Source organism: Symphalangus syndactylus, chromosome 12, assembly GCF_028878055.3.
Source record: "Symphalangus syndactylus isolate Jambi chromosome 12, NHGRI_mSymSyn1-v2.1_pri, whole genome shotgun sequence".
Lineage (NCBI taxonomy): Eukaryota > Metazoa > Chordata > Mammalia > Primates > Hylobatidae > Symphalangus > Symphalangus syndactylus.
In genome coordinates this window covers 70,593,594-70,618,233 of record NC_072441.2, presented here as the reverse complement: position 1 = coordinate 70,618,233, position 24,640 = coordinate 70,593,594, and the positions used below count along the sequence as shown (strand labels likewise).

The 24,640-nt window shown below is 38.3% G+C and overlaps 2 protein-coding genes across 9 annotated transcripts in view; one reads left to right on the top strand and one right to left on the bottom strand.

Annotated features, from left to right (window-relative positions):
* The window catches only part of WDR3 (WD repeat domain 3), a 31,352-nt gene extending 15,138 nt beyond the window's left edge, over positions 1 to 16,214 (bottom strand). The window contains exons 1-11 of one of the 6 annotated variants that reach the window (XM_063624702.1): positions 15,880 to 16,214; positions 12,168 to 12,370; positions 10,976 to 11,185; positions 8,659 to 8,777; positions 6,989 to 7,067; positions 5,969 to 6,064; positions 4,623 to 4,736; positions 4,339 to 4,440; positions 3,724 to 3,821; positions 3,035 to 3,142; positions 1,961 to 2,191 (exon numbers count right to left, since the gene is read on the bottom strand). In XM_063624702.1, the coding sequence (XP_063480772.1) occupies positions 1,961 to 2,191; positions 3,035 to 3,142; positions 3,724 to 3,821; positions 4,339 to 4,440; positions 4,623 to 4,736; positions 5,969 to 6,064; positions 6,989 to 7,067; positions 8,659 to 8,777; positions 10,976 to 11,185; positions 12,168 to 12,338 (1,328 nt within the window). In that variant the 5' untranslated portion in view covers positions 12,339 to 12,370; positions 15,880 to 16,214. Of the gene's footprint in view, positions 1 to 1,960; positions 2,192 to 3,034; positions 3,143 to 3,723; positions 3,822 to 4,338; positions 4,441 to 4,622; positions 4,737 to 5,968; positions 6,065 to 6,988; positions 7,068 to 8,658; positions 8,778 to 10,975; positions 11,186 to 12,167; positions 12,371 to 15,546 lie in introns of all 6 variants that reach the window. The other 5 variants (XM_063624703.1, XM_063624704.1, XM_063624705.1 and 2 more) reach the window with 5 other exon arrangements.
* Positions 16,014 to 24,640, top strand: part of GDAP2 (ganglioside induced differentiation associated protein 2) — a 94,377-nt gene continuing 85,750 nt past the window's right edge. For 2 of the 3 annotated variants that reach the window (XM_063624708.1, XM_063624710.1), the window contains exon 1: positions 16,014 to 16,214. The gene's annotated coding sequence lies outside the window, so the exon portion shown is untranslated. Of the gene's footprint in view, positions 16,215 to 16,257; positions 16,431 to 24,640 lie in introns of those variants that run through there. The other variant, XM_063624709.1, reaches the window with a different exon arrangement.

The following is a 24,640-nucleotide window of genomic DNA, read 5'->3' as shown; positions in this document are numbered from 1 at the left end:
TTGGGAATAATAAATATGTAAATACTTGGTATATCAGATGATAGGCACTATAGATAAACATAATGCTGGGAGAAGAGGATGAAGAGTGCAAGAAGTAGGGTAAGAATGATAGGACTGTCATCTGATAAGACACGGAAAAAGCTTATGGATAAATGGGGAAGATGGATTCAGGCAGAAAGAACAGGGAGCACAACAGCCATAAGAAAGGCATATTCTTGTTCTGTTGAAGGAATAGCAAGAAGGCCAGTGTGGCTCTAGTGGAGCACAAAAGGAAAGTAGTAAGAGATAAGGTGTGTAAGGTAGGTAGAGTGAGATGGAACTACTGGAAGTGATCTGACTTCCACTATAAAAAGATTACACTGGCTACTGTGTTGAGAACAGACTACAGAGGAGCAAGCAAGAAAGCAGGGACACCAGTCAGGGGGCTATTACAATAACCCAGATGAGAGATGACAGTGGTTTGAATGGGGTAGTGGCAGTGCAGGTGGTAAGATGAGGCTGGATTTGGGATCAGTTTTGAAGGTAGAGCTGATAGGATTTGTTAATAGATTGGATGAATATGGGATACGAAAATCAACAATGGGCTGGGTGCGGTAGCTCATGACTGTAATCCCAGCACTTTGGGAGACCGAGATGGGTGGATCACTTGAGGTCAGGAGTTTGAGGCCAACATAGTAAAACTCTGTCTTTACTAAAAATACAAAAATTAGCCAAGCGTGGTGGCACACACCTGTAATCCCAGCTACTCGGGAGGCTGACACAGGAAAACCACTTGAACCCAGGAGGTGGAGGTTGCAGTGAGGCGAGATCACATCAGTGCACTCCAGCCTGGGTGACAGAGCAAGACTCTGTCTCAAAATAAATAAATAAATAAAAGAAAATCAAAAATGGCTACAAGGTTTAGACTACAACAACTGGTAGCAAGTAATCATTTAAGATAGGGAAGTCTGAAGGAATAGCAGGTGGGAAGATTGTTGGAGACATGAACATCGTAAGTTTGGTTTGAGACACATAAAAGTTTGAAATGCTTAATTAGACATCCAAGTGGTGACACAAAGTATTTGTATATATGAATTTGATGTTTAGGGAGGAGGTTAAAGCTGGATATAAATTTATGTGTCATCACACAGAGAAAGCTACATGACAGGAGATGACATAAAGTGAGTTTAGATACACAAAAGGTCCAAAGACTCTGCCCTAAAGTACTCTAACACTTAGATGTCATAAAGATAAGAAGATAAGAAAGATGGAGCGAAGACTGAGAATAAACAGACAGCAAGGGAAGGGGAAATAATGAAAGTCAAAGAGTGTGTCAAAGACAGAAAGTTATCAATTCAAGGGCAGAGCATAAAATAAAGCTTTTAGCTCAATGGTTTTGGAAACAAGATCACTGATGACAATGACTGTTTTGGTGAAACTGTTGGGACAAAAGCTTGATGGGAGACAGATGAAGACAGAGTGGAGAAAACGAATCAGAGAATGGGGTAGTAACCGGAGAGCAATGCAGGGGTGAGAGAGGGTTATTATTTCCTTTAAGGTGGGAGATATGATCATTAGCTTCACAGTTTTGGAGGTATTTGATTTGACAACAGAAGCAAGGTATAAAACAGTCATCTAGGAAAGCAAAAGAAGGGTGAGAAATTAGGGTACAATTACTGGGCAGCAATAACAGCCTGCTTTTTATTAAGTTTAAAGAGTAGGTAGTATGGTTGTGTGTTTTTCTCTAGCCAAGTACAGTTACAAGCTCTAAACATGGAATAAGCTTGCCTTTTTTTTTTTTGCACATTTTAAAAGGCAACTTTTTCTTCTCTGAGCTCCACAGGCTAATGGCCCAAATGCACTAAAGATAATTGTATTTAGGGCCTTAAGAAGTTAATAACTAACCCTTAAGAGAACCAAAAAAAATTAAAAGTAAAGAAATACTACTAACTACAGCTATATAAAACATCATTTCACGAACCTGTTCCATATTTTAACGGAATCAGCTGCAGCTGAAAGAACAGCAATATTGTCTGAGCTGAATGACAAAGTCCGCACATCACTGCGATGTCCCCCAATGGTGATTCTGCTTGTCCTGACAGGCTGAGAAGTAGGCAAGGATGGATTCAGTGAATACAATTCCACCAGGTTGTTCTGCAGCAGGAAGACAGCCTTTAACTCTCCTTGAGGTGAATGAATCAAGTCAAAGGATCTGCGTAAGAAAATAATCATAAATGTTCTAGCTACCATCTTAGCTCACAAGGTTTCCTTTTTCCAGGAAAAGGCTTTACAATGTCCTCTATCTATATAAAGTTTGAATAACTATGAACAATTTTTCAAATAAGAGTGCCCTGAGGCTGGTTGCGGTGGCTCACGCCTGTAATCCCAGCACTTTGGGAGGCCGAGGCGGGTGGATCACTTGAGGTCAGAGGTTTGAGACCAGCCTGGCCAACGTGGCGAAACCCTGTCTCCATTAAAAATACAAAAATTAGCTGAGTGTGGTGGCACAAGCCTGTAATCCCAGCTACCGTGGAGGGTGAGGCAGGACAACCGCTTGAACCTGAGAGACGGAGGTTGCACTGAGCCGAGATCATGCCACTGCACTCCAGCCTGGGCAACACAGCAAGACTCCATCTCAGAAAAAAAAAAAAAAAAAAAAAAAGTCCTCCAAGTATTGAGTAGGAGCTAAGTAGGCTTTTAAGTAAAAAAAAAAAAAAAAAAAAAACTAGGCTGGTTCTGATACATACTTTGTGTATGTATTCTTTAGAAGTGACCTTATATCCTTTCTGAACATGGGACGCACTTTTCTTTTTCTTAAATCAGCCGCAGGAAAAGATAGTAAATGACTAGTTAAAAGGGTACTATAATAATCCAAATACGAGACAAAAAGTGGGCCCATGATTAGGACAACAGGAGCAGAGTGTGACACAGATGTCTCATGACCACCGTCTCCAAATATATAATTCATACAGACAGCTTACAAATAGCATGAAAAAGCCAATAATACTTGGTAGCTTACTATTTCTATAACTTCAGATAATTTATTTTTACTCACTTGATTTTGGCAGAAGTTTTGATATTAGTCACCCGCTGGATTTCATCTTGCAGACTCATTTCAACATTAACTTCAGGATCTTCCTCCTCTCCTTTGCAAGAATGTAATCTAGAGGGAAGAAGAAAAGTACATCATGCTCTTATTTTTCTAGAAGCAGCTTTGCTCTTGAGTTCAAATTCTGGCCCCTCGACCAACAAACTGTGATTCTGGAAAAGTCACTTAACCACATAGGATTACCATAATTAAACAATGTAGTATAAGTGGAAATGCTTTGTACACTACAATGTCATAAAGTATTATTTCACTTAATAGGTACCCTTAAGAAATGGATTCTGAATGCAATAGCCCATAAAATTTCTTGTAACAAGGTCCTTGTAATTCCAACTATTCCACTGAAATGTCTCTGGTTATTTTTCTAATTTCAGAACTTTTTAGAAAACTCATTAACCTGCACTTAACAATCCAACCATGTTAAATAAACCAGAATAGGTCTCAAAAGATTTGCCAAATCAGATGATTTTCTGTCTCTCTGAGACTTGACAAATTTGGGTTATCGGTACCTCACAAGTTCTTCTTTAACTTTTAATGGTAATTGGTAAGAGAGTAAATATGAAAGAAGCCAGTCTTTTCAGTAACATGGGGCCTACGCAGGATACTTCATTATTAATATAAGTATTAAGAAAACATACTTTGCTTTCTTTCTAGCTTTCTTCATCTTCTTATCCATTTTCTTCTGAATTTCCTCTTTGGAAAGGATACAAAACAATTCTAGCACAGAATCAGTTCCCTAGAAAGGCAAAAGGTTAATGTGAGTCAAGGAGAAGTAATTTGTAATTTACCTAATTCTCAATTAAAAGTAAACAACAATATTTATTTTTCTTCCCTTAGTAGTTGTATTACCTTGGACAACTTAATCTCTCTGGGTTTGCTATCTCATCTGTAAAATGAGGATACCACCTTCTACTTGTAGCATTGCTCTGAAGGCTAAACAAGAAGTTAAATGCTCTTAAATTGCTTAGAAAAGCAAGCATTTAATAAATGGTTGCTAATAATAATATTGGTGCAAAAGTAATGGCGATTATTACTTTTTAAATGGCAAAAACCACAATTACTTTTCCACCAACCTAACAGTAATATTTTTGTTGTTATGCTAATAAAGCTAGAGATTATAGGTCCATACAGTACCAGATAATGAAATATTAACATGCGTCAAGAAAAAGTCATCTTTACATTGAATATGAAAGAATGAGTGTTTGGAAGGAACAGCCTAGTCCTTGTTATTTTCTCCTAAGTATGGTACTCACATGGCAAGCAAGAATCCTGCCTGTCTTGTCGACTGCAAGGTTTACAACTCTGTCTCTTCCTTCCCGCATTATGGAACCACCTTTTCTGCATGAAACGATTCGCTACAGAAGAAGCAAGAGCAGATGAAGGTTAGATGTAAGTTCCGCTGCTTTTGAAAAAAAATATAATTCTAATAAGTGCAAGTGACAAAAATATTCCCTAAAGTGATGATTCCCTAAAAATCTGCAATTCTTACTTTCCCACTATTCGACACAATTAAACTTAAGAAACGAAAATGAATTACATCCTCGGGGGCTTCATCCATCTCAAAGGCACCATCCTCTGCCTCGAGAGTATCTTGTATTCCAGGAGAAGATCCTTTGATTTTCTTGGGGTCTGGTTCTTCCGGGTCTTCAATCTGTTTTATAAAAATGAGAAAATAAAAGCTGAAATAGTATGTTCCAGGAGGCATTTTGTTGTTGTTGTTGTTGTTGGAGACAGTCTTACTCTGTCCCCCAGGCTGGAGTGCAATGGCATGATCACATCTCACTGCAGCCTTGATCTCCTGGGCTCAAGCCATCCTCCTACCTCAGCCTCCCAAATAGCTGAAACCACAGGCATGCACCACTGTGCCTGACTAATTTTTAAATATTTTGTATAGACAGGTTCTTGCCATATTGCCCAGGCTGGTCTCAAACTTGTGTGTGGACTCAAGTGATCTTCCTGTCTCAGCCTCCCAAAGTACTGGGATTATAAGCATGAACCACTGTGCCTGGCCCAGGAGGTAACTCTTAATCCTGAAGACTTAGAAATCTTTCTTAGAGCCAGTAATAGCTTCTAATCAGTGATCTCGCTTATCAAACCTCTTCAGTAGCAGGGCAGGTATCAGAACTTATTAAAAACTGACTACATAATATACAAACAAAATATTACTCATTATACTATCTCCAAAAACTTTCTATAGCATAAGGACTACTGTTTAGTGACAATGGTGAAAAAATAATGACCCCACTCTTCACTAACTTCAAAATTTTCTCTGTATTTAGGTGAAAGGTTGACCATATTATAGAACGAAAAATTCAAATTGGCATTAGGAATTGCAAAAGCATGGCAAGACAGGTTGATAACATTTTCTCCTTAAATAAAGAAAAGACAACCCCTACCCTACTAATGTAACTCCCATCGAAATGGCTGCTGGACACAGCACACACCGAAATTCAGCTAAACCTGAGGTCTGCAAGCTTTTCTTCTACGTAAATTCTTTGAATGTCTAAGAAAAAGTTATAGATCTTTTCAGAATATACATATTTATAAACATAAAATTCTACATATATGTTTGAGGGGAAAGGTTCACAGATATTCTGAAGGCCATCCATGGACACCCAAAGATCCAAGAATATCTGATTGAGAGTGCCACAAACTAAAACATTAGTATTACCAGAAGCTGTAAGCCTAAAGCTAACCTGAGCTCAAATAAATGGGGATAATGAGCATATAAGGAAGAAAAGCTTTTTTAGGTGTTGCAGGTTATTGGTGTGATAGAACTCCTTCTAATATGACATGAAGTGCTCAATAATTACATCTGATTCTAAATCCAAGGTGCTTATGAAACTTCTAAACATATTGCCCATGATTTTAAGAAGTAATTACCTCTTGCAGGTAAGCTATGTCCCATACCCTCAGTTCACTGTCTGAGGCCCCAGTGATGAGTCGCTTTTCTTCTGACACCAGAACCAACCCCCATACCTATAGAATATAAAAAGATTTGAGTAATGTGATTTTCAAGAGATTCCAGGTAGCATAATACGACGTTCCAAAAGTCTAAGTTACACCGTAGCGAAATGTCTTTAGCACTTTAAAGGCAAAGAAAAGGCATATCGACAACCCTTTCAAAATGCACTAAGAGAAACCTCACTTTTACGGAGAAAAAAATGGCCTGCGGTAAAATTGTTACTTTTGTGATACTAGGAGTTTGTCTCTAACCTCCTATAATCAAATTAAGATAATGGTTGTTCAGCATAAATCTTAACTAGAATCCACTCAAATGATGATTTTAAGTCTTCTATTTCTTTGCTTTTAGCAGTGTCTAGCAAATAAAAGGTACCCCACTAATGTCCATTGCATAACTTTCAGCTTCAAGTATCCAGGAATTAAATAATGAAAATAATACTGTTGCAAATCAACACAAAGAATTTAATCTTCTTGTCATTAATTCTAGGTATTACCTTCCTGAATGCCTGATATGAATAAAGCACTGAGGATGCAAAGACATATAAAAAACAGTCCCTGAACTCAACTGACTAGATCTGTGTTCAAGTAACTATTATAACAGCTACCATGTGCTGCTTACCTGTCAGTAAGCTAGGTGCTGCACATATAATATCATTAAACTTCCCTACATTCATAAAAGTAGACACTTATTCTTTAGAAATGATGAAACTCAGGAATTAAAAACCACACAAGGCCAATTTTTACTACATGTCAGAGCAGCAGTATCTGCTCCAATGGCTGTCATTGCTTCCATCAAACCAGCCTCACTGTCTCTCAAGATGGCATATGATAATTACTGTGTGCAGTAAAAACAAAGAGCCATGAAAGGGGAAGACAAGAACACCACCTTTTCCCTTTTGCCTTCCCATTATTTCCCTGGGCCCATGACCCTACACATACCTCAGTCCGGTGGCCAACCATTGTTTTAAAGCAGTGCTGAGTATCAAGGTCCCACCATTTCACCATGGTATCTTTCCCACTAAAAGAAGAAACAGGAAAAAGAATATATATCTTGTTTAGGAAAACTCATTCAATGAATAGGGAGATCCAAAACTCACTGTTGCTTTAAAAGGAACATATGCTTCAATAATGTCCAAAGCTCCGATTCTCTCTGATCTTACTTTTGAAAAGCAAAGAATCCTAACTTTCCTTGTAGTTATTCCTGTGCAGAAAATAAAATGTTCCACCTATAAGCACAAGAATGAGTTTAGATGCAGAGTACCAAAGAATACAGAATTTGATCTATCATGCCTTCCTCCTATCATTTCCATCATCATAGCATTGGCATTCCCTCGGATAATCTACCATGGAAACATCTTAGACCTCTCCCACTCCCTTGTCTTTCTATCCAGTTAGTCTCTTGTCCTGAAAATGCCTCCTCTGTGAAGTTTCTAAGTATTGACTCCTTCTAGTCCATTTCTGTACACTAACCTGAACTTAAGTCCCACTACCTGGATTATTTTAACAGCTTCTCATTTGGTCTCTTTGTCCATTGCTGTTCTCTCATCCCATCCAATGTGCAATTGTCAGATAACCTTAATTTTTAATACTTGCACTAGCTCAATGTTCCCTGTAGAATCAAAATCAGGCTCTTTGGCAGCATTCTCAAAATTTCCCATTTATTTGTTCTTAACCCCCTAAATATAACCTCTCCCAGCCAATGGCCTCTACTACTCCTGCTCAAACACCTCTTCCCTACCTCCTCACTACATAAATCTAATATAATCCTCCTTCATGAGCAAACTGGAAAAAAACACCCCTCAAAAACCTGATTTACAAAGTCCATCCCATATAACGCCACCTTACAGTGTTATTTCTTTTCCTTTATATTCCCTAAGCTGTAATATATATATTTTTTATTAGAACTATAGAATCATTCTCTTATAGAACCTGTGTTATCTGAACAAGACACTATTTACCTGTATCCTATCCCACAAAAACAAATCCACCATTGGTAAAGCATTTAGTGCTCACAGCTTTTTCGAGTCATTACTATGGTTCCTCTAATTAATGCCTGGCAAACCTTGGTATCCCAGCTTTTACTAGGTGGCCATTCTTTAGGAATATTCACTATTATATTAGGTTGAACAATATAAAATTGTTGATATTTGATGATTTTTTATGTACACAAATAAAAATTTCAAATGGTTCATCCTAATAGGTGTTCAGAAGGCCTATGAAGTACAGTACATCTCTCCTCAAAAGGCAAGCCGAACTTAACACCTGGTATTCATATCTTCCCTCTGCTCCATATTCTGATTCCTGGCTTTCTAGAGATCTAGAAGGTAGACAAAGCTCATTCTATAATGAGTTTCAAAAGGCTAAGAAACACGGAAAAACTGATATCAAGAGAAAAGAATGACAAATTAGAAAAATGATTTTAAAAATAATATAACTTTGGATAGCTCTACGATACTACTTAGAAGAAATGGAAAGAAGGAAAGCAGGAGAACAGGAGAGAAAACTAATGCATAAGCATGAGCACACTGCTCATGAGAGAAATGAGTGAGGAATAAAGCAAATTCTCTCTTCCTAGAAAATAACTGGAAATTAAACCATTATTTCTTTACCTAGTAACTAGCAGGTTCTTTTCTCGTAGAAACAATGCTTGTGTGATGGCATCCTTGTGCCCCTTTAGACGGTACAGACCACTTTCATTGATCACATCCCATACAATAATATCTGTGTCCTAAAGGGATCAAATAATACAGATAAAAATAATTTTCTTTACCATATATGGCCCAACTTGACAAACAATGAAACTTAATTATTAAAAAGGCAATACACAGTCCTTACAGAAAATTTGGAAAGCATGGGGAAAGTACAGGGGAATAAACACCAGCCTTATTCCCACCATCCAGAAATAATCCCCAGATATTGTTATTGCTCTAGTCTTTATGTATAATCCAGGTTATTTTCCTATTAGAAAACTAAAATCATGCCATTCATATCATTTTACAACCTTTTCTTTATTCATTAAATATTATTTCCATTTCTTCCATGTTATTCCAGAGTGTTCACATTTTTAATGCTCACATAATAATTCTAAAGCAATAGCACAACTTATTTAAAACTTTTTCTGTTTTAGACATTTAGGTAGTTTCCAACTTTCTGCTGTTATAAATATGCAGAAGTGAACATTCTTATACAAATTTTTGTATGTATCTCTGATTATAAAAAACTAAAATGAAAAGCTCTTGGGTTATATGATATGTTTATTTTTAAAGTTTTGGATTCATACCATCAAAATGATCTCCAGGCTGGGTAAATCTATAGAACCAGCAGGGATATGTATGACAAGGCCTGTTCCCCATTCATTTAACTCTATTATTAGTTTTCTCAAAAACTACTATGAATCTCATAAGTAAAAAATGTTCAGTCTTAATATTTAATTTACATTTATGAATATAAATTAGAAATATTTTACATGCTTTATGGTGATTATTGGCCATTAGTATCTCTTTTGAATTGCCAATTCATGTCTTTCTTTTGTCTATCATTCTTAGGGTATCATCTCTTATTTGACTGTAAGTTATTAACAGATGAATGATACTAATCCTTTCTTTTTATATTGAAAATATTAAATATTTTAACTTTTTCAGTGTCCTCTGACTTGTTTTTAATGTACAAATGTTTCAAGTATTCCAATCTACCAACAGTTTCCTTTTTTAATTTATTTCTTTGCTAATACATTTAAAGTCCTTTTCTACTTTGCTATCGGATATTTACTTACATATTTTCTAGTTTACTTTAAAATGCTATTTTTTAATAGTTAAGTCTTTAATCTTTGTTTCATTTTGGTATACAGCATGAGGTAAAGCTTTAATTTAAAAATTTCCCCCAAATAGCCAATTGTCTAAGGACTGTTTTATAAGTAATCCATCATTTTTCTACTTATTAAAAACGTCATCTTTAAAATATACTAAGTAAGAATGTAATCATGGATGTGTTTCTGAGATTTCCATTTGGTTGCAATAATCTATTTTGCATTGATACTAGCATTGAAGTATCAATATGATACTTCTTAAATTATGGGTTTATATGACATTTTAATATCTAAAACTCCTGTTTTATTATTCTTTTCTTCCCAAATTTTGGTGTTTCCAATTCCTTTGCTTTTCCATATTAGGTCAAGTTCTAAGTAACAACTAAAACCTTTAAGATATCTATTTAAATATATCTGTATCTATATAAACGTATGTCTAAACATAGCTTTAGCTATATAAATCAATTAGAAAACACTACCATCTTTTCAATACCTTGTCTTCCCAGCAAGAACATTTCTGCTGTTATAAATATGCAGGAGTGAACATGAACATTCTTATATACAAATTTTTGTATGTATCTCTGATTATAAAAAACTAAAATGAAAAGCTCTTGGGTTATATGATATGTTTATTCTCTATAAAAGTCTTCTATCCCATTCTTCAGTAAAGTTTCATGGTATTTTTATGTCTGTTACCTAATCTGCTGTGAATGGAATCTTTTATATTTTCTAACTCATGACTTTTGAGATATAGGAAATTCTACTGATTTTACAGAAGTCAATGGCAAATAATTATTATTTTGTCTCTTCTTTTCCGGTCTTTTTTTCTTTCCTTATTTTACTGTTTTGCGTAGCACTTCCACAATAAGAGTTATCATGGCTCTCTTCATCTTATTCCTACACTTAAGAGGCTTTTATCACAGAATATGACAAAATGAACAAAAGGAAACAAAATGAACCTCCCAATTCACACCCATCCTCCTTACTCTATTTCTACCATTATACTACTTTGTATATTGACAGCCCATTGTTTTACCTGACAATTTTTGTCAACAACTTGCTTCAGCATAAGCCTTACATTCCTTTAATAGATCAAAGCCTAGGCTGACTCAAAGGCTTACCTTGGACCCAGATGCCAGTCTGCCTCCTAGCTGATCATACTTCAAAGTAGTGATAGCTGCTTTGTGACCATTGAAGGTCACATTTCCTTCCCCACTCAGGAGACTGAAGATTCGGATCGACCCATCCTCATACCCAACAGCTAAGTGTAGCCCATCTGGGGAGGGGCATAAGCAAGTAACTTCTTGTTTAAGCCCCTGAAGGATAAGAATCTGAAATCATAAAAATTAAAAACAATGTAGAAGAGTTAAGCATGAACTCAAGGGAAAAGCATAGGAATACTCAGGCACAGTAAAATTATGAGCACTAATAATTCCAAATTACTCTTACGAATAAAAATGAAACTCTACAATCAATTTCAAGTTTTTTAATATGGAAATTAGTATTTGTACTAGGCAATGAAATATTTAAGAAAAGGCTTAATTATTTTCTCCAAAGCCCTACGTTGTTGTAATACATATAAAAACTCCCTAGGCAATAAAATAAATTTAATCCCTTTAATCTAAGTCTTAACCCTAGAACAACACTACGTGATTTTCAATAAAGGGTTATAAATTCCTTTAACTGAGACCCATTTTATAAGAAAACAATCTGCATGGCAACAGAGTACTACAGTGGTTTTAACCACAAAAGACTCTTGGTGGCAACAAGAATCAAAGTAGTAACTTGGGAATCACAAAATGAATGGACAATATCAAAATGCCTATATTTGGTTTGGCAAAAGTGGTAGGCTTAGGGAATTCAGTCACACAAAGTATCAAAGTCTACTTTAACAACACTTGGGCATTATCCATATTAGAAAAAGATTCTGCCAACATAGACTCACCTTCCTTTTACATGCCTAATATTTTATAACCGGCTATAAGCATAAGTCGAGCTTGAAAAATAGAATTGGTAGAGAAAAAATACATCAGGAATAAATAATTACTACAAATAATGAGCTGTAAATATTCCAGCAAATAGACATCTAAGAAATAAGCTCCTATTTCATTGTGGTTTTAAGAATTTAGTGGAGAAGAACACAAAGGAACTTGATGCTTGGCTAGCTAGACCTAAAGGAAAAAGATTTCTCTTCTAAGGGCACACACACAAAAAAAAACCTCATGATAAATAAATCAGAGCTCCCCCACTTCTACAACCTCTCCATCCTCAAGTACCAATAAATCAGTATCAAACTGGTCATTTTAGGCTCACCTTCTCTCCTTTCCTTAAGTCCCAGATGAAAACGTGTTCACAAGCTGGTACTGCCACATAACGTCCTTTCTCACCACGAAGTGTCACAAAGACAATATTACCTTTTTGGCTGCCGATAACACCAAAGACTGCACTAGCAACATAGCGTAGGTACTGCTTGGTGAGCCCCATGTTATGATGTCTGATACCACAGGTGAGGCAATCTGTGCATATAAACAAAGAAAACTCAGCTCCTTGGGTGCCTTGGTTCTACTAGGTTAGTAAACACCAACTGTTTTTTGTTTTTTGTTTTTGAGACAGTCTCACTCTGTCGCCCAGGCTGGAGTGCAGTGGCGGGATCCTGGCTTACAACAGACTCCGCCTCCTAGGTTCAAGCGATTCTCCTGCCTCAGCCTCCCAAGTAGCTGGGACTACAGGCATGTGCCACCATACCCGGCTTTTATATTTTTTATTTTTTATTTTTTATTTTTTTAGTAGAGATGGGGTTTCACCATATTGGCCAGGCTCGTCTCGAATGCCTGACCTCAAGTGATCCATCTGCCTCGGCCTCCCAAAGTGCTGGAATTACAGGTGTGAGCCACTGTGCCAGAACACCACCAACTGTTTATCATGTCATTAAAAGCATGTAACTTGTGACTTCTTAATCTTTATTTACTCTGAATGAATCATTGACCTAAAATACCTGGACATCTTCATTTTTTATTCACTGTTGACTCAATATAATCCCTCATTCCTCAAGTTCCAAATTAGTCACATTGTCATGCCCACCTCATGCATATCTGACATTATAGGCTCAATGCAGCTAAACTAATTTACTTCTGCCCATTCAACCAGCATCAAAGCTTTTACACACAGATTGGCAGTCTGAGACTGAACATATTTTTCAGTGAATATCTATTGAAAGCCTACCAATTAGACAGGCACCATTCTAGACACTGGAAATGCACTATTAATAAGGCAAAATCCCTAACCTCATGGTACTTACCTTCTCATACAGTGGTTCTCTAACTCAAGTATACATACAAATCACCTGGAGGGCTTATGAAAACATTGCTAGAAAACACCATCTCATCTCTTCTCCCAGCACTTGTTTCTGATTTTGTAAGTCTGAAGTAGAGCCTAGAATTTTTCATTTCCAACAAGTTTCCAAGTGATGCTGCTATTGCAGTTCTTGGACCACACTTTGAGAACTACTAGTCCATGAAAGTCTGTCCTTCATTTCAGAATCAGAAAAGCCAGTTACCCTTGGCATAGAAAATGGTTGAGCAACTTGGCACACTATTTTTGGAAAGATGCCATAATTTCTGCACTTTTATTAAATTCACTGAAAATCCATAATCCACTGGTTATTTATAAAAGGGACAAGTGGCGAATGAAGGAGATAACAAATCAGTCCCATCTGTTCTTTACATGGAAGAGTAAAAAGTATCCCCAAAAAACACCCATGCAACTTAAAACATACAAAAATAAAGAAGTTACAGTCTTTTATGAGGAGCTGTTTCTTTTTGCTATTGTTTTTTGTTTCTTTGGTTGGTTGGTTTAACTCTACAGGGTCTTTCTAATTATCAAATGCTGTTTTAGTCTAACAAAAAAAAATTCAATCTCAACTCTCTGATAATATTTTCTGATAATAATCACTTACTGGCTTCATTGCTTCTCTCACAGGAACAAACATAAAGCCAATTTAAAATCAATGAAAGATAAAGTCAACATGATGATAATGCTCTTAGCCTAGGCCATTTGAGTAATTCTTTCACAAGTCCTCTTATTCCTCCAGATTCTGTAGTTGTTCCTTATGTTTGTCTGTCTTTGGCCATCTACCACCTCCTTCTATAGTATTTTCCTTGGAGAATTCATATAGCATGCCTAGGTCCAGGGACTCCCATCTGTCTATTTCCAGTCCTGTCCACCTACATGAATACTAATTATAGAGTTTCCAATATTTACTGAACATCTCCACTTGAATACCTTATAGTTTCATATTTAACATGTCTATAACCAAGCCTACCTTACTTCTGGTACCCCTCTCTTTTTTTCTGACACTAAGACACAATTTTCCCAGCTCTTCAGGCTCAAAACCATTTAATAACCTTTGAATCATAATAAAAAATATTATTATAGCAGCCAAGACTTAGAGAGTGCTTACGCTATAGTAACTGATAACATTATGCAATTGTTTAATTACATACAGCAATTAATGAAACGAGCTAACACATGCAAAGCACTTAGAAAAGCCTCTAGCACATTGTAAATATAAGCATAAAAAAATTATCCATAAGGACCTGGTGTGGTGGCTCATGCCTGTAGTCCCAGCACTTTGGGAGGCCAAGGCCTGGGAGTCAAGAGTTTCAGACCAACATAGGCAACATAACAAGACCCTATCTCTACGAAACATTTTTAAAAAAATTAACTACGCATGGTGACGCACTCGGGGAGGCTGAGGCAGAAAGATCACTTGAAGTCCAGAAGTTCGAGGCTGCAATGAGCTATGATCACACCACTGCACTCCAGCCTGGGTGACAGTGAGACTCTGTCTCTAAAAATAAATAAACAAATTCTCCACAATAACACAAGGGAAGTCACTCTTCCTATCTCTATTTTACAGACAAGGAACTCAGACCCAGAGATGGTAAATTGCTAACCCAAAGTTATTTAGCAGCTAATTGCCAAAGCCAGATCCCAATCCAGCCGGTCTAACTCCAAAATTTCTGCTTTTAACCACTATGCTAAACTGCTTCTCTTTGCCTCTTTCTCTTTAGTCAACTCCACCTGACTGTTACTCTGAAACAGGATCCCTTTCTCTCCAGCACTTTCAGTTCCGGCTCTTTAACACTGGGTTACTGCACTGATTTTCCACCTAGCACCTCCGCCTCCATGTTTTTCACTTTTCATTTAAACGTCATACTACTACCGACTAATCTTTTCAAATGAGCTTTCCCTATCCTAAAGCCTTGAAAAGGCTAAATCGTTTGCCAGTTTCCAAAAACTCATCCTATCTAACCTCCGTATTTCTCGATAAACCTTGCTGTCAGGCTGGCTAGTTTCCTTCCTCGTCCTGCGACCTTGTATTCTTCATATTATTCGTTTTACTTAGAATAACATGCATGTTCTCCTCTACTTATTTCAACCAATGTTATCTTCTGAGGCCCACTTCCTTTCGAGTAAGCCCAATTCTCGCAGCCTTTTTTCATCGCCTCGATATTTAAACTACCTCCCATACAACTTGCACTGTTCACTTTGTTCCACGTACACAGCTTTCGCCTCCTGAAAGTTTACGACCAAACCTTCTTCCGAGACCCCATCATCTCCGCTTCCTAACCTACAGCCCCCAAAACGATGTTTCCATGATGCACTGAAGGCCTGGACCGTGGTAACAGACCTGCCACACATTCCTAAACGAGTCTTCGGTCAGGAGAGGGTGACGGAGGGTTCCACACACCGAAAACACGGTCAGATCATCCTCAGGCAAGCCCGTGCATACGCATGGTCAGGCAGCTCTGCTCAGCACCCGCAACCGCGCCGAGTAGCTGAGGGGCTTCCAAGTACTGCTGTAGGGACGCCCGCAGTCACCTGAGTTCCCCCAGCCCTAGCAACCGGCCTTAAACACGTCCGTCTCGGCTGCTGCTGACCTCACGAACGCCTCAGCCAGAATCTGCAAAATCGGAGCCGCAGATAAGGCTCTCCGCCCCAACCGCGTACCTCCAGGACTCACCTCAGCCTCCACGAGGCTCCCAGCCGATTGGACCCGCCCACAAGACCTGCCCCTTCCGGGTCCGTTCCGGAAGCCTCTTCCGCCAGAGGTTCCCTTTGCCTTCTAGGAGGAAATGACGGAGAAAGGCGGGCGCTGATTGGTGAGCTCTGGCCGGGAGCGGAAGCCGGTGTTTCGCAGCCCGGAGTATTTGCAGCTGGTCACTCCAGTCTCCTGGGACTTTGACTAGCCTTACCCGGCGCGCTCCTGCTGAGGATCGCCGGAGATGTCGCTCGGCCGCCTTCTACCAGGAGCCTGATCCATGCCACCCGCCGCCCGGATGGGACCACCAGAGTGCTGTGAGAGGCGGGGCTGAGGCCGGGAGGGAAGGCGGGGCGGAGAGGGCCGGGGGCGCGGCCCGAGGCGCCCGGGACTCGGCCCTGGTCAGGATTGCAGGCTGAGGGTTAGTTCTGTCACTTCTCTGGAAGAATGAGCCTGGCGCCACTTCCTCGCCTGTTGGTTAGGTTCTCTCCCGAGGCGTTATCGGGGACGCCGTCTCTACGAGAAGTGAAAAGGTGGGCAGTCGGCGGGCACTAGGGACAGTGGTGCTGTAGCCAAGGAGGCGGGCGCCCTAGGGTGCAGGTGAAATGGGGCAGGCGGGAGCTCTTGCTGGTTGTAGCCCCAAAGACAAGTCCATGTTGCCGCTCCTGTGGACTAGACATCCTACGAACCGAAAGCACCTCGGCTGAGGGGTGGGTAGACGCTGAGCCCAGGATGGTGCCTTGTCTAGGTTCCCGCAATGCCTGGAGTGACACTGGCCTGGCTTTGTGTTTCCGCTCTCTGGCCGCTTGAGGGGGAAGTGACCAAGGCTGACTCCTCCTTGTCTGCTCACTGAGACTTAAGTGCTCTGTCACCAAGTGGGAATTAGCTTTTCTCTCTTGCATTTCTGCTACTTTTATTCTTGAGCTGCATAGAAGTGTTTAGAAATGAGTTCTGATGTCTAGAGCTGTGCAAAATTAAAGCTAACATAGCTGTACAAAAGAAGATCCTGCCAGCGCTTCTTGAATAAGGTATCTGCAGCCAGCCTAGAAATTAGACTTTTGTGTACATTATCTGATTTTCTTTAGAGTTTCTTGAGCTTAATGCATGTTCAGCTAATCTTCCATATTCAAGAAAATTGCAATAGCAAAGAGTGCGTATGATGAGACTGTGGACAGCTGTAGCAGCATAGGAGCTTTGAAACAAGATTGCTGGGTATTGGATAAATGAGAAGGGAAGAAATTGTGGCCACAAACTATTATTTTAATAAGTTTGGTGGGAAAGGGAGCATTTGAGTGGGTATGTATGGTTAATATCCCTGACAGGTGCGGTGCATTATATTATTATGGGGGGAAGTGTGTGCTTCAATGGAAAACTACATAGTTGAGATTCTATCTTAACACCTCTTGGATTAACTAATTCTAAAAAAGCTATTTTTCAGTTATGTCAACTAGGTAAGTGACATCAGTGCTAAATAATTTTTGTCAAGACATGCGAATTCTCTCTCTTAGAGGTTCAGTGGAAGTTTTGCCTCCTTTTGCACATTTATTTCAATATTCCTGCTGTAAGGTGTCTAATTCTGGGATTTTCTTCATCTTCTCTGCCTGGTTCCCTTTTGAGTTAAATAAAATCTTGAACACGGGTTTGGTTTTATATTTGAAGGAGTCATGATTTTACCTTTTCTTTAAAAACTATCTTAATATTATTAAATATTATGGGATGGGACAACCACAGATGGAAAAAATGATTTTAATAAGAGTTGGTATCAGAGCAACTGTGAGTGGTAAGGTAATACATCTTACAAAATTCCTTATACAGTGTTTCAAGGATGTAACTCTACTTCCTTAAGTTTCAAAATGCCTAATATATCAATATTTACAATTAAAACATAGTGCAGTTCATTTAATATGAAGGGGTACTACTAATTCACTGTTAGGATATGTTCTTTGGGTGCTTTTGAATTATGGTGTTTAATTTGACCCAAGCCATTGACAAGCTTAGGAATGTTCTTGTTATACTGTATTTATTGTTGACATATTTGACTTCAGTTAGTCTTCCAATCTGAGAATCTTTTTTAAAAAATATCTTTCTGATGGCATAAAATGATTCTTAAGTATGGTGTTGGATGGTGGCATAAAATGATTCTGAAGTATGGTATGCATACGTATCCTAATGTACTCTGAACTGTTAAATATTGAAATACAAAGTCATAAAGAATGGTAAACCTGGTAATTAATGGCAGTCAAGTGCATGCACCAGCTCTCTTTGTACTGTTGTTATCCAGGCTGGTCTGATCAATGTAAGCATTTTGAAAGAGAGGTAAACAGGTTAAAAGTTACCATTTTTCTCTCTTAAATGATATTATTTTCTTTCTATCCAGACAAAAAGGTTTTTTTGAGATGGTGATCCAAGGTATTATGCCCAATTTTGCCCAGTTTTGAACAATAAAATCTTATCTCTCTGGCCAATCCGATTATACATATTAAGCAGTATTTAAAGGACTTCTCAAACTAAAAGATGACAGGATTTGAGGAAAAAAAAAAAAAAACAAGTTACAATGTAATGAGAGCTGTTTACACTGTACCATTTGAATTATAAAGGATACATAGTCGGTTATCTTTGTCTTTAGGTCCTCTTCACTAAAGTACTGAAGATCATATGGCTATGGAAATAGATCTGATTCATTATGGAATCTTCTGTTTGTCCCATGTAGACTTTTTGATCCTTGGAAATTAATGTCTTGCTTCGAGAGCCTTTTTTTTTTTAAAGTAGGGCTTAGTGTTTCTTTATGAACTTATTAAAAGTACAGAGCTGATCACCTGATTTTTCAGTGGACAGTCTTGCTCTTCTTTAATGTTAGCAAAAATTCTGGCTGTGGCTATAGATTACTGGGTATAGGAGCCTTCTCCTCCTCCCTTTGTCACTTAAGCAGTCTGTTTGCATTCTATCACTGAGATTCTAATTCAAATTTCTTTACAAATCTGCTTGTATGAGCTCATATACAAACGTTTTGGGGAGTGAAAGGATCTGTATCTTTCATGTGATTCTCAAAGGGGCCTGTGACCTTGAGAATGTTAAAAACCACTGTTCTCTCAGGGATCAGGTTTTCCTGCCTAGCTTGGGTTTGTGGCTCCATTTACCGTGTATTACTAAGGTGTATGTGTGTTTAGGGGAGGGAGAGACTCAGACCTCTTTTTGGTGAGAAACATCAATTTCTGTTTAGAGATGGAGTTGAAAAAGAATTCAACCTCTGTTAAATAGTATGACACTTCATAAAATGCCATTAAATTTTGTCCTACAATAAGAGCTATGAGCATTACTTTTACTTATTTAACATCCAATATCTTGTGGGTCACAATTACTTAAAAGCTGGGAAAAGGATCCAACAAACTCTACTGACCAGGTATGATCAGGGATATAGGAAAACTACCAGGTTGTAATGTCAAAGAAGATAATAGAGTTTTGAGGAGGAAATGATCAGTAATAAATGTGGATTAAATTGGATTAATTCTTGGATTTGACATTTGGGAAGTTATTGTTGACCTTGATAGAGCAGTTTTAGTATAGCTGTAGAGCGGAAGCAAAACTGCAGTAGGTTGAGCAAATGTACGAAGAGGAAGTAGAGCTACAAAACAAATTACTCTTAAAAAGTCAAGTGGTAAAAAAAAGAGGAGTCTAATATTCTGAAGAAGAAATTAAGTAGAAGAAATAAAGGAGGAAAACCTTTTTGAGAACAGGAGGATTGAGAGGAAGGAAAAAGCCAAGATGTAATTGTAAAAGGAGAATTTATGTTGTAACACTCTCTTAAGAGGAGAAATGGTCAAATGAAGGAAATTGCTTAAATTAAGGTGATTTGGCAGGCTTAAAAGTGTGGAATATACCCTCAAATCATCACTTGGAAGTTGGAAACAGTGAATGATTTTGAATTGGAGGGAAGTTAAGGTAATTGTTCTCCTATGCAGTTTTGACACCAGTTAACTCATTTAATGCTCACAATAATCTTAGGAGAATTACCCTTATTTTAGAAATAAAAATACTGGTTTAGAGTCAAAGATAACACAACATCAGATGATGGTCCTGGATCCAAACTCAGACCCTATGATAACAGAGTCCAAATTCTCACTTTGAACCATAAATACTGTCTCTGCCTCACTGTGTAATTGTGTGTGGAAATATTTACTTTAAAATACTAAAGAAACTGGATTCAAAATTGTACCAGTATGATTTTACCTATCACAGAAAAAGGTAGTAATTACATCAAAAGTTGAGGAATTTTTTCTTCCCCCTTAATTTTGATTTCTTTTCTTTTCCTTCTTTTCGTTTCTTTTCTTTTTTGAGATAGGGTTTTGCTCTGTCACCCATGCCGGAGGCAGTGGTGCAATCTTGGCTCACTGCAACCTCTGCCTCCTGGGCTCAAGCAGTCCTCCTGCCTCAGCCACCTGCATAGCTGGGACTACAGACTCATGCCACCACACCTGGCTAATTTTTTGTATTCTTGTAGAAATGGGGTCTCACTATGTTGCCCAAGCTGGTCTTGAACTCCTGGGTTCAAGTGATCTCCCCATCTCAGCCTCCCAAAGTGCTGGGATTACAGGTGTGAGCCACCGCATCCAACCAATTTGGTATTTTTCAGATGTTCTGTAAGCATGTATTACTTAGAGTCAGAAATAAAAGTTATCTTAAAAAAGCAATTTTGTCCTGAAAATTGGCATTCAAGTTTACAAACTGAAAACTGTGTTTGTGTTTAATGGATTTGTTTTTAGATTATAGTTAAGAACTTTCAGTATGAGTCATTGTCATAAAAAATCTGCAGGTAATTTTTTGAAATTACGAACTTTTGTCAAGTGTCATTCCATTGAGCATGAGGCAATTTAACCGTGATAGATGAGTATAGTCTTCATTTGTCCTCTGTTCAGCTTGTCTATTTCAAGTCTGAATACTTACGAACAGATCAACAAAACTTGTGGAAAGACCAATTTGATGGACTAAACACCAACTTTCAGGTAAAATTAATTTCTTTATTTCAAAGTAATTTCAAAGGCATATTTAGTGTCAAATAAGAATAGTCTTCTCATACAAATTTATCATTGTGTAACCTACAAGGCCTTTCTGAAATTGTTATATAAATGATCACATTTCCTGTTCCACAGTGTTGATTTAGGAATTAGCATATTTCACTAGATCCATGTTTTGTTCCAATTAGCATCCCATGTCTCTCAGCAGGAAACATCACGGAATGTATTGTGGAAGGGCATGCTTGTTTTCTTTGACAACAAACATGAAAACCATACTGAAAAGCTTCTCAGAAAACTTCATGAGATTATGTCCTTTGCAGCAACATAGATGGAGCTGGAGGCCATTATCCTAAGCAAACTAATGCAGGAACAGAAAACCACCTACCTATGGTCTCACTTATAAGTGGGAGCTACACAATGAGAACACATGGACACAAAGAAGGGAACAACAGACACTGGGACCTACTTGAGGGTGAAAGATGGGAAGAGGGAAACGATCAAAAAATTACCCATCAGCTATTATGCTTATTACCAGGGAGATGTAATAATCCGTACACCAGACCCCTGTGACATGCAATTTACCTACATAACTAACCTGCACATGTACCTCTGAACCTAAAAATTAAAAAAGAGAAAGAACTAAGAGAAAAGAAGAGAGAATCTGAAATTATGTGCCTCCTGATGAAAGATACACCATCTCATATAATTTTGCCAGAACTGACTACTAACAAGAAATTTTCAAATAACAGAGAAACTTATTGGACTGTGCATGAATATGCAAGCAACAATATCCAGACTGTGGGACACTACAGTTTCAGCAGATAAATTTTACAGAAAAGGCAAGGTTGGATGGGGAACTTGTAGATTAAAAGAGATTTAAGATATACATTAAAATGTCTTAAATGGCTAATATTAAACTATGGTTTCTAGGGATGCACACTTAGGTGAAAAGGCTATATGAGTATATAAGAAAAATATTAAAAGTTCTGATAGTAGTTACTTTGGGGGACAGGAAGGGGTTGAGATCATGGCAGATCACATGGAGGTACTTCTGGGTGCCTGCACAGTTCTATCTCCTGACTTTGGTGGTGGTTCTAGGGATGTTCCCTTCATAATAGCTCATTAAACTGCACATTTATTTGGGGGGGAGAAAATTCACATGCCGACTTTCTTTCCCTGATCATCTGTCTGCCCTTATTTATTTCATGTTACCAACAACCTCCAACTTACCAAACCCGTTAATCAGTTCTTAGTGTTGCAGGAAGTCAGGGACCCCAAACGGAGAGACCGGCTGAAGCCATGGCAGGAGAACATAAATTGTGAGGATTTCATGGACATTTATTAGTTTTCCAAATTAATACTTTGATAATTTTTTACGCCTGTCTTTACTGCAGTCTCTGAACATAAATTGTGAAGATTTCATGGACATTTATCACTGCCCCAATCAATACTCTTGTGATTTCCTATGCCTGTCTTTACTTTAATCTCTTAATCCTGTCATCTTCGTAAGCTGAGGATGTATGTCGCCTCAGGACCCTGTGATGATTGAGTTAACTGCACAAATTTTTGTAGAGCATGTGTGTTTAAACAATATGAAATCTGGGCACCTTGAAAAAAGAACAGGATAACAGCGATGTTCAGGGAACAAGGGAGATAACCTTAAAGTCTGGCTGCCTGTGGGCCCGGCAGGACAGAGCCATATTTCTCTTATTACCGAAAACGGATAAGAGAAGTATCGCTGAATTCTTTCCCCAGTAAGGAATATTAATAATTAACAGCCCTGGAAAAAGAATGCATTCCCAGGGGAGGCCTCTGAAATGTCCACCCTGGGAGTGTTTGCCTTATGCAGATGTAGATAGGGATGAAATATGCCCTAGTCTCCTGCAGGGCCCCCAGGTTGCTAGGATTAGGAAATTCCAGCCTGGCGAATTCTAGTCAGACCGGTTCTCTGCTCTTGACAATGCATGCACAGCGGGACATGGAAGTTCATTAGTGATTCTAGTTTCACCCTGACCTTTGCCTTGTGATCTTTTGTTGCCCTTGAAGCATATGATCTCTGTGACACACACCCTATTCGTACAATCCCTCCCCTTTTGAAAATTGCTAATAAAAACTTGCTGGTTTTGCGGCTTGGGGGGCATCATGGAACCTGCCAACATATGATGTCTCTCCTGGACACCCAGCTTTAAAATTTCTCTCTTTTGTACCCTTTCCCTTTATTTCTCAGACCGGCTGACACTTAGGGAAATAGAAAAGAACCAACATGAAATAACATTGAATTATTGGGGGCATGTTCCCCTGGTATTAGTCCTGTTACTCAACCTTTCAGTATCATTTAAGTGGTACCTCTCAAGTATTGCTTGAAATGTTTTCTTCACTTGGCTTTTAGGCTACCATGCTTCCCTGGTTTACCTTCCTTTCCTAGCATTCCTTCTCTCTCTCACTTTCTGACTTGTCCTCTTTCCAACCTGTAAGTTTTGTCATAGGACTCAGTCCTTGGATCTGTTTTCTCTATTTGCATTTATTCTCTAGGCTATCTTGTCCAGTTTCCATAGCTTTAAATACCATCCATATGCTGAGAATTCCAAATTTATATCTTTAGCCCCATCTTCTGTGAGCTCTAGCCTCATATAACCAATTTGCATGTTTGACATAAACACTTGGTCATAGAATGAGCATCTCAAACGTAGCACACCCAAAAAGACATAAGAAAAAAAAATCCATTGGTTATCACTCTACCCTACAACCTACTCCAATTTTTCCCTTCTCTGTAAATAGCATAACATTTACTCAATTGTGTAAGCAAGTAATCCAGAAGTTATCTTTGGTTCTGCTCTTTCTCCCTACTGTCTATATTCTTAAGTAAGTCTTGTTGACACCACCTTCAAAATACATTCCAAATCTAACATTTCTCATCACTACCATCTCACCTAAATTATTGCAGTCATTTTCTATTGATCTCTGCACCTACTCTTGCCCCTTCTCAGTTTCATTGTAGCTACAGTATTCTTTTCAAATATTATTTATATTTAATCATTACCATGCTCAAGATCCTCTAATAGCATCCCTCATATTTAGAATAAGATCTAAACTTCTTACCATAGTTTACAAACAGTATCCTCTGGCCTTTCCCTCTCTTACCAACCTCATCACCTACCACTCATTACCTAGCTTATTCTGCTTTTCCTAAACTGGCCTCCTTGCTCCTCCTGTAATATACCAAGATCCTTCCTGCCTATTTGGCCTTTGCACTTGCCATTTCCTTTGCCTGAAACATCTCCCAGAGCTTCATGTGGTTGCTGTCTCATTGTATCTTTCTACTGAGATGTTACCTATTCTCTCATAATGCTTACTTCTCTAGTCATTCTGTTAGATACCCGCTTGTTTCTTTATCATTTATCATCTTCTGTCTTCTCCATGGAAGCATATGCTCCTGAAGGGCAGGGACTTGCTCTTATTCACCAGTGTGTGCCCAGTGCCTAGAATAGTATCTAACACATAATAGATGCTTGCAAATTTTTTTTTTTTTTAGATGGAGTTTTGCTCTCGTTGCCCAGGCTGGAGTGCAGTGACGCAATACAAAGATTTATTTGATGAATGAATATACCATTTTACCGAAATAGATGTTTGACTCATAGGCAAATTGATTCTCCTTTTCTCTAGCAACAAAGAATTTCCCATTACTTCTCTCTAGTACTTGACACTGTGTGTCTTCCAACACCCTCCTCTTC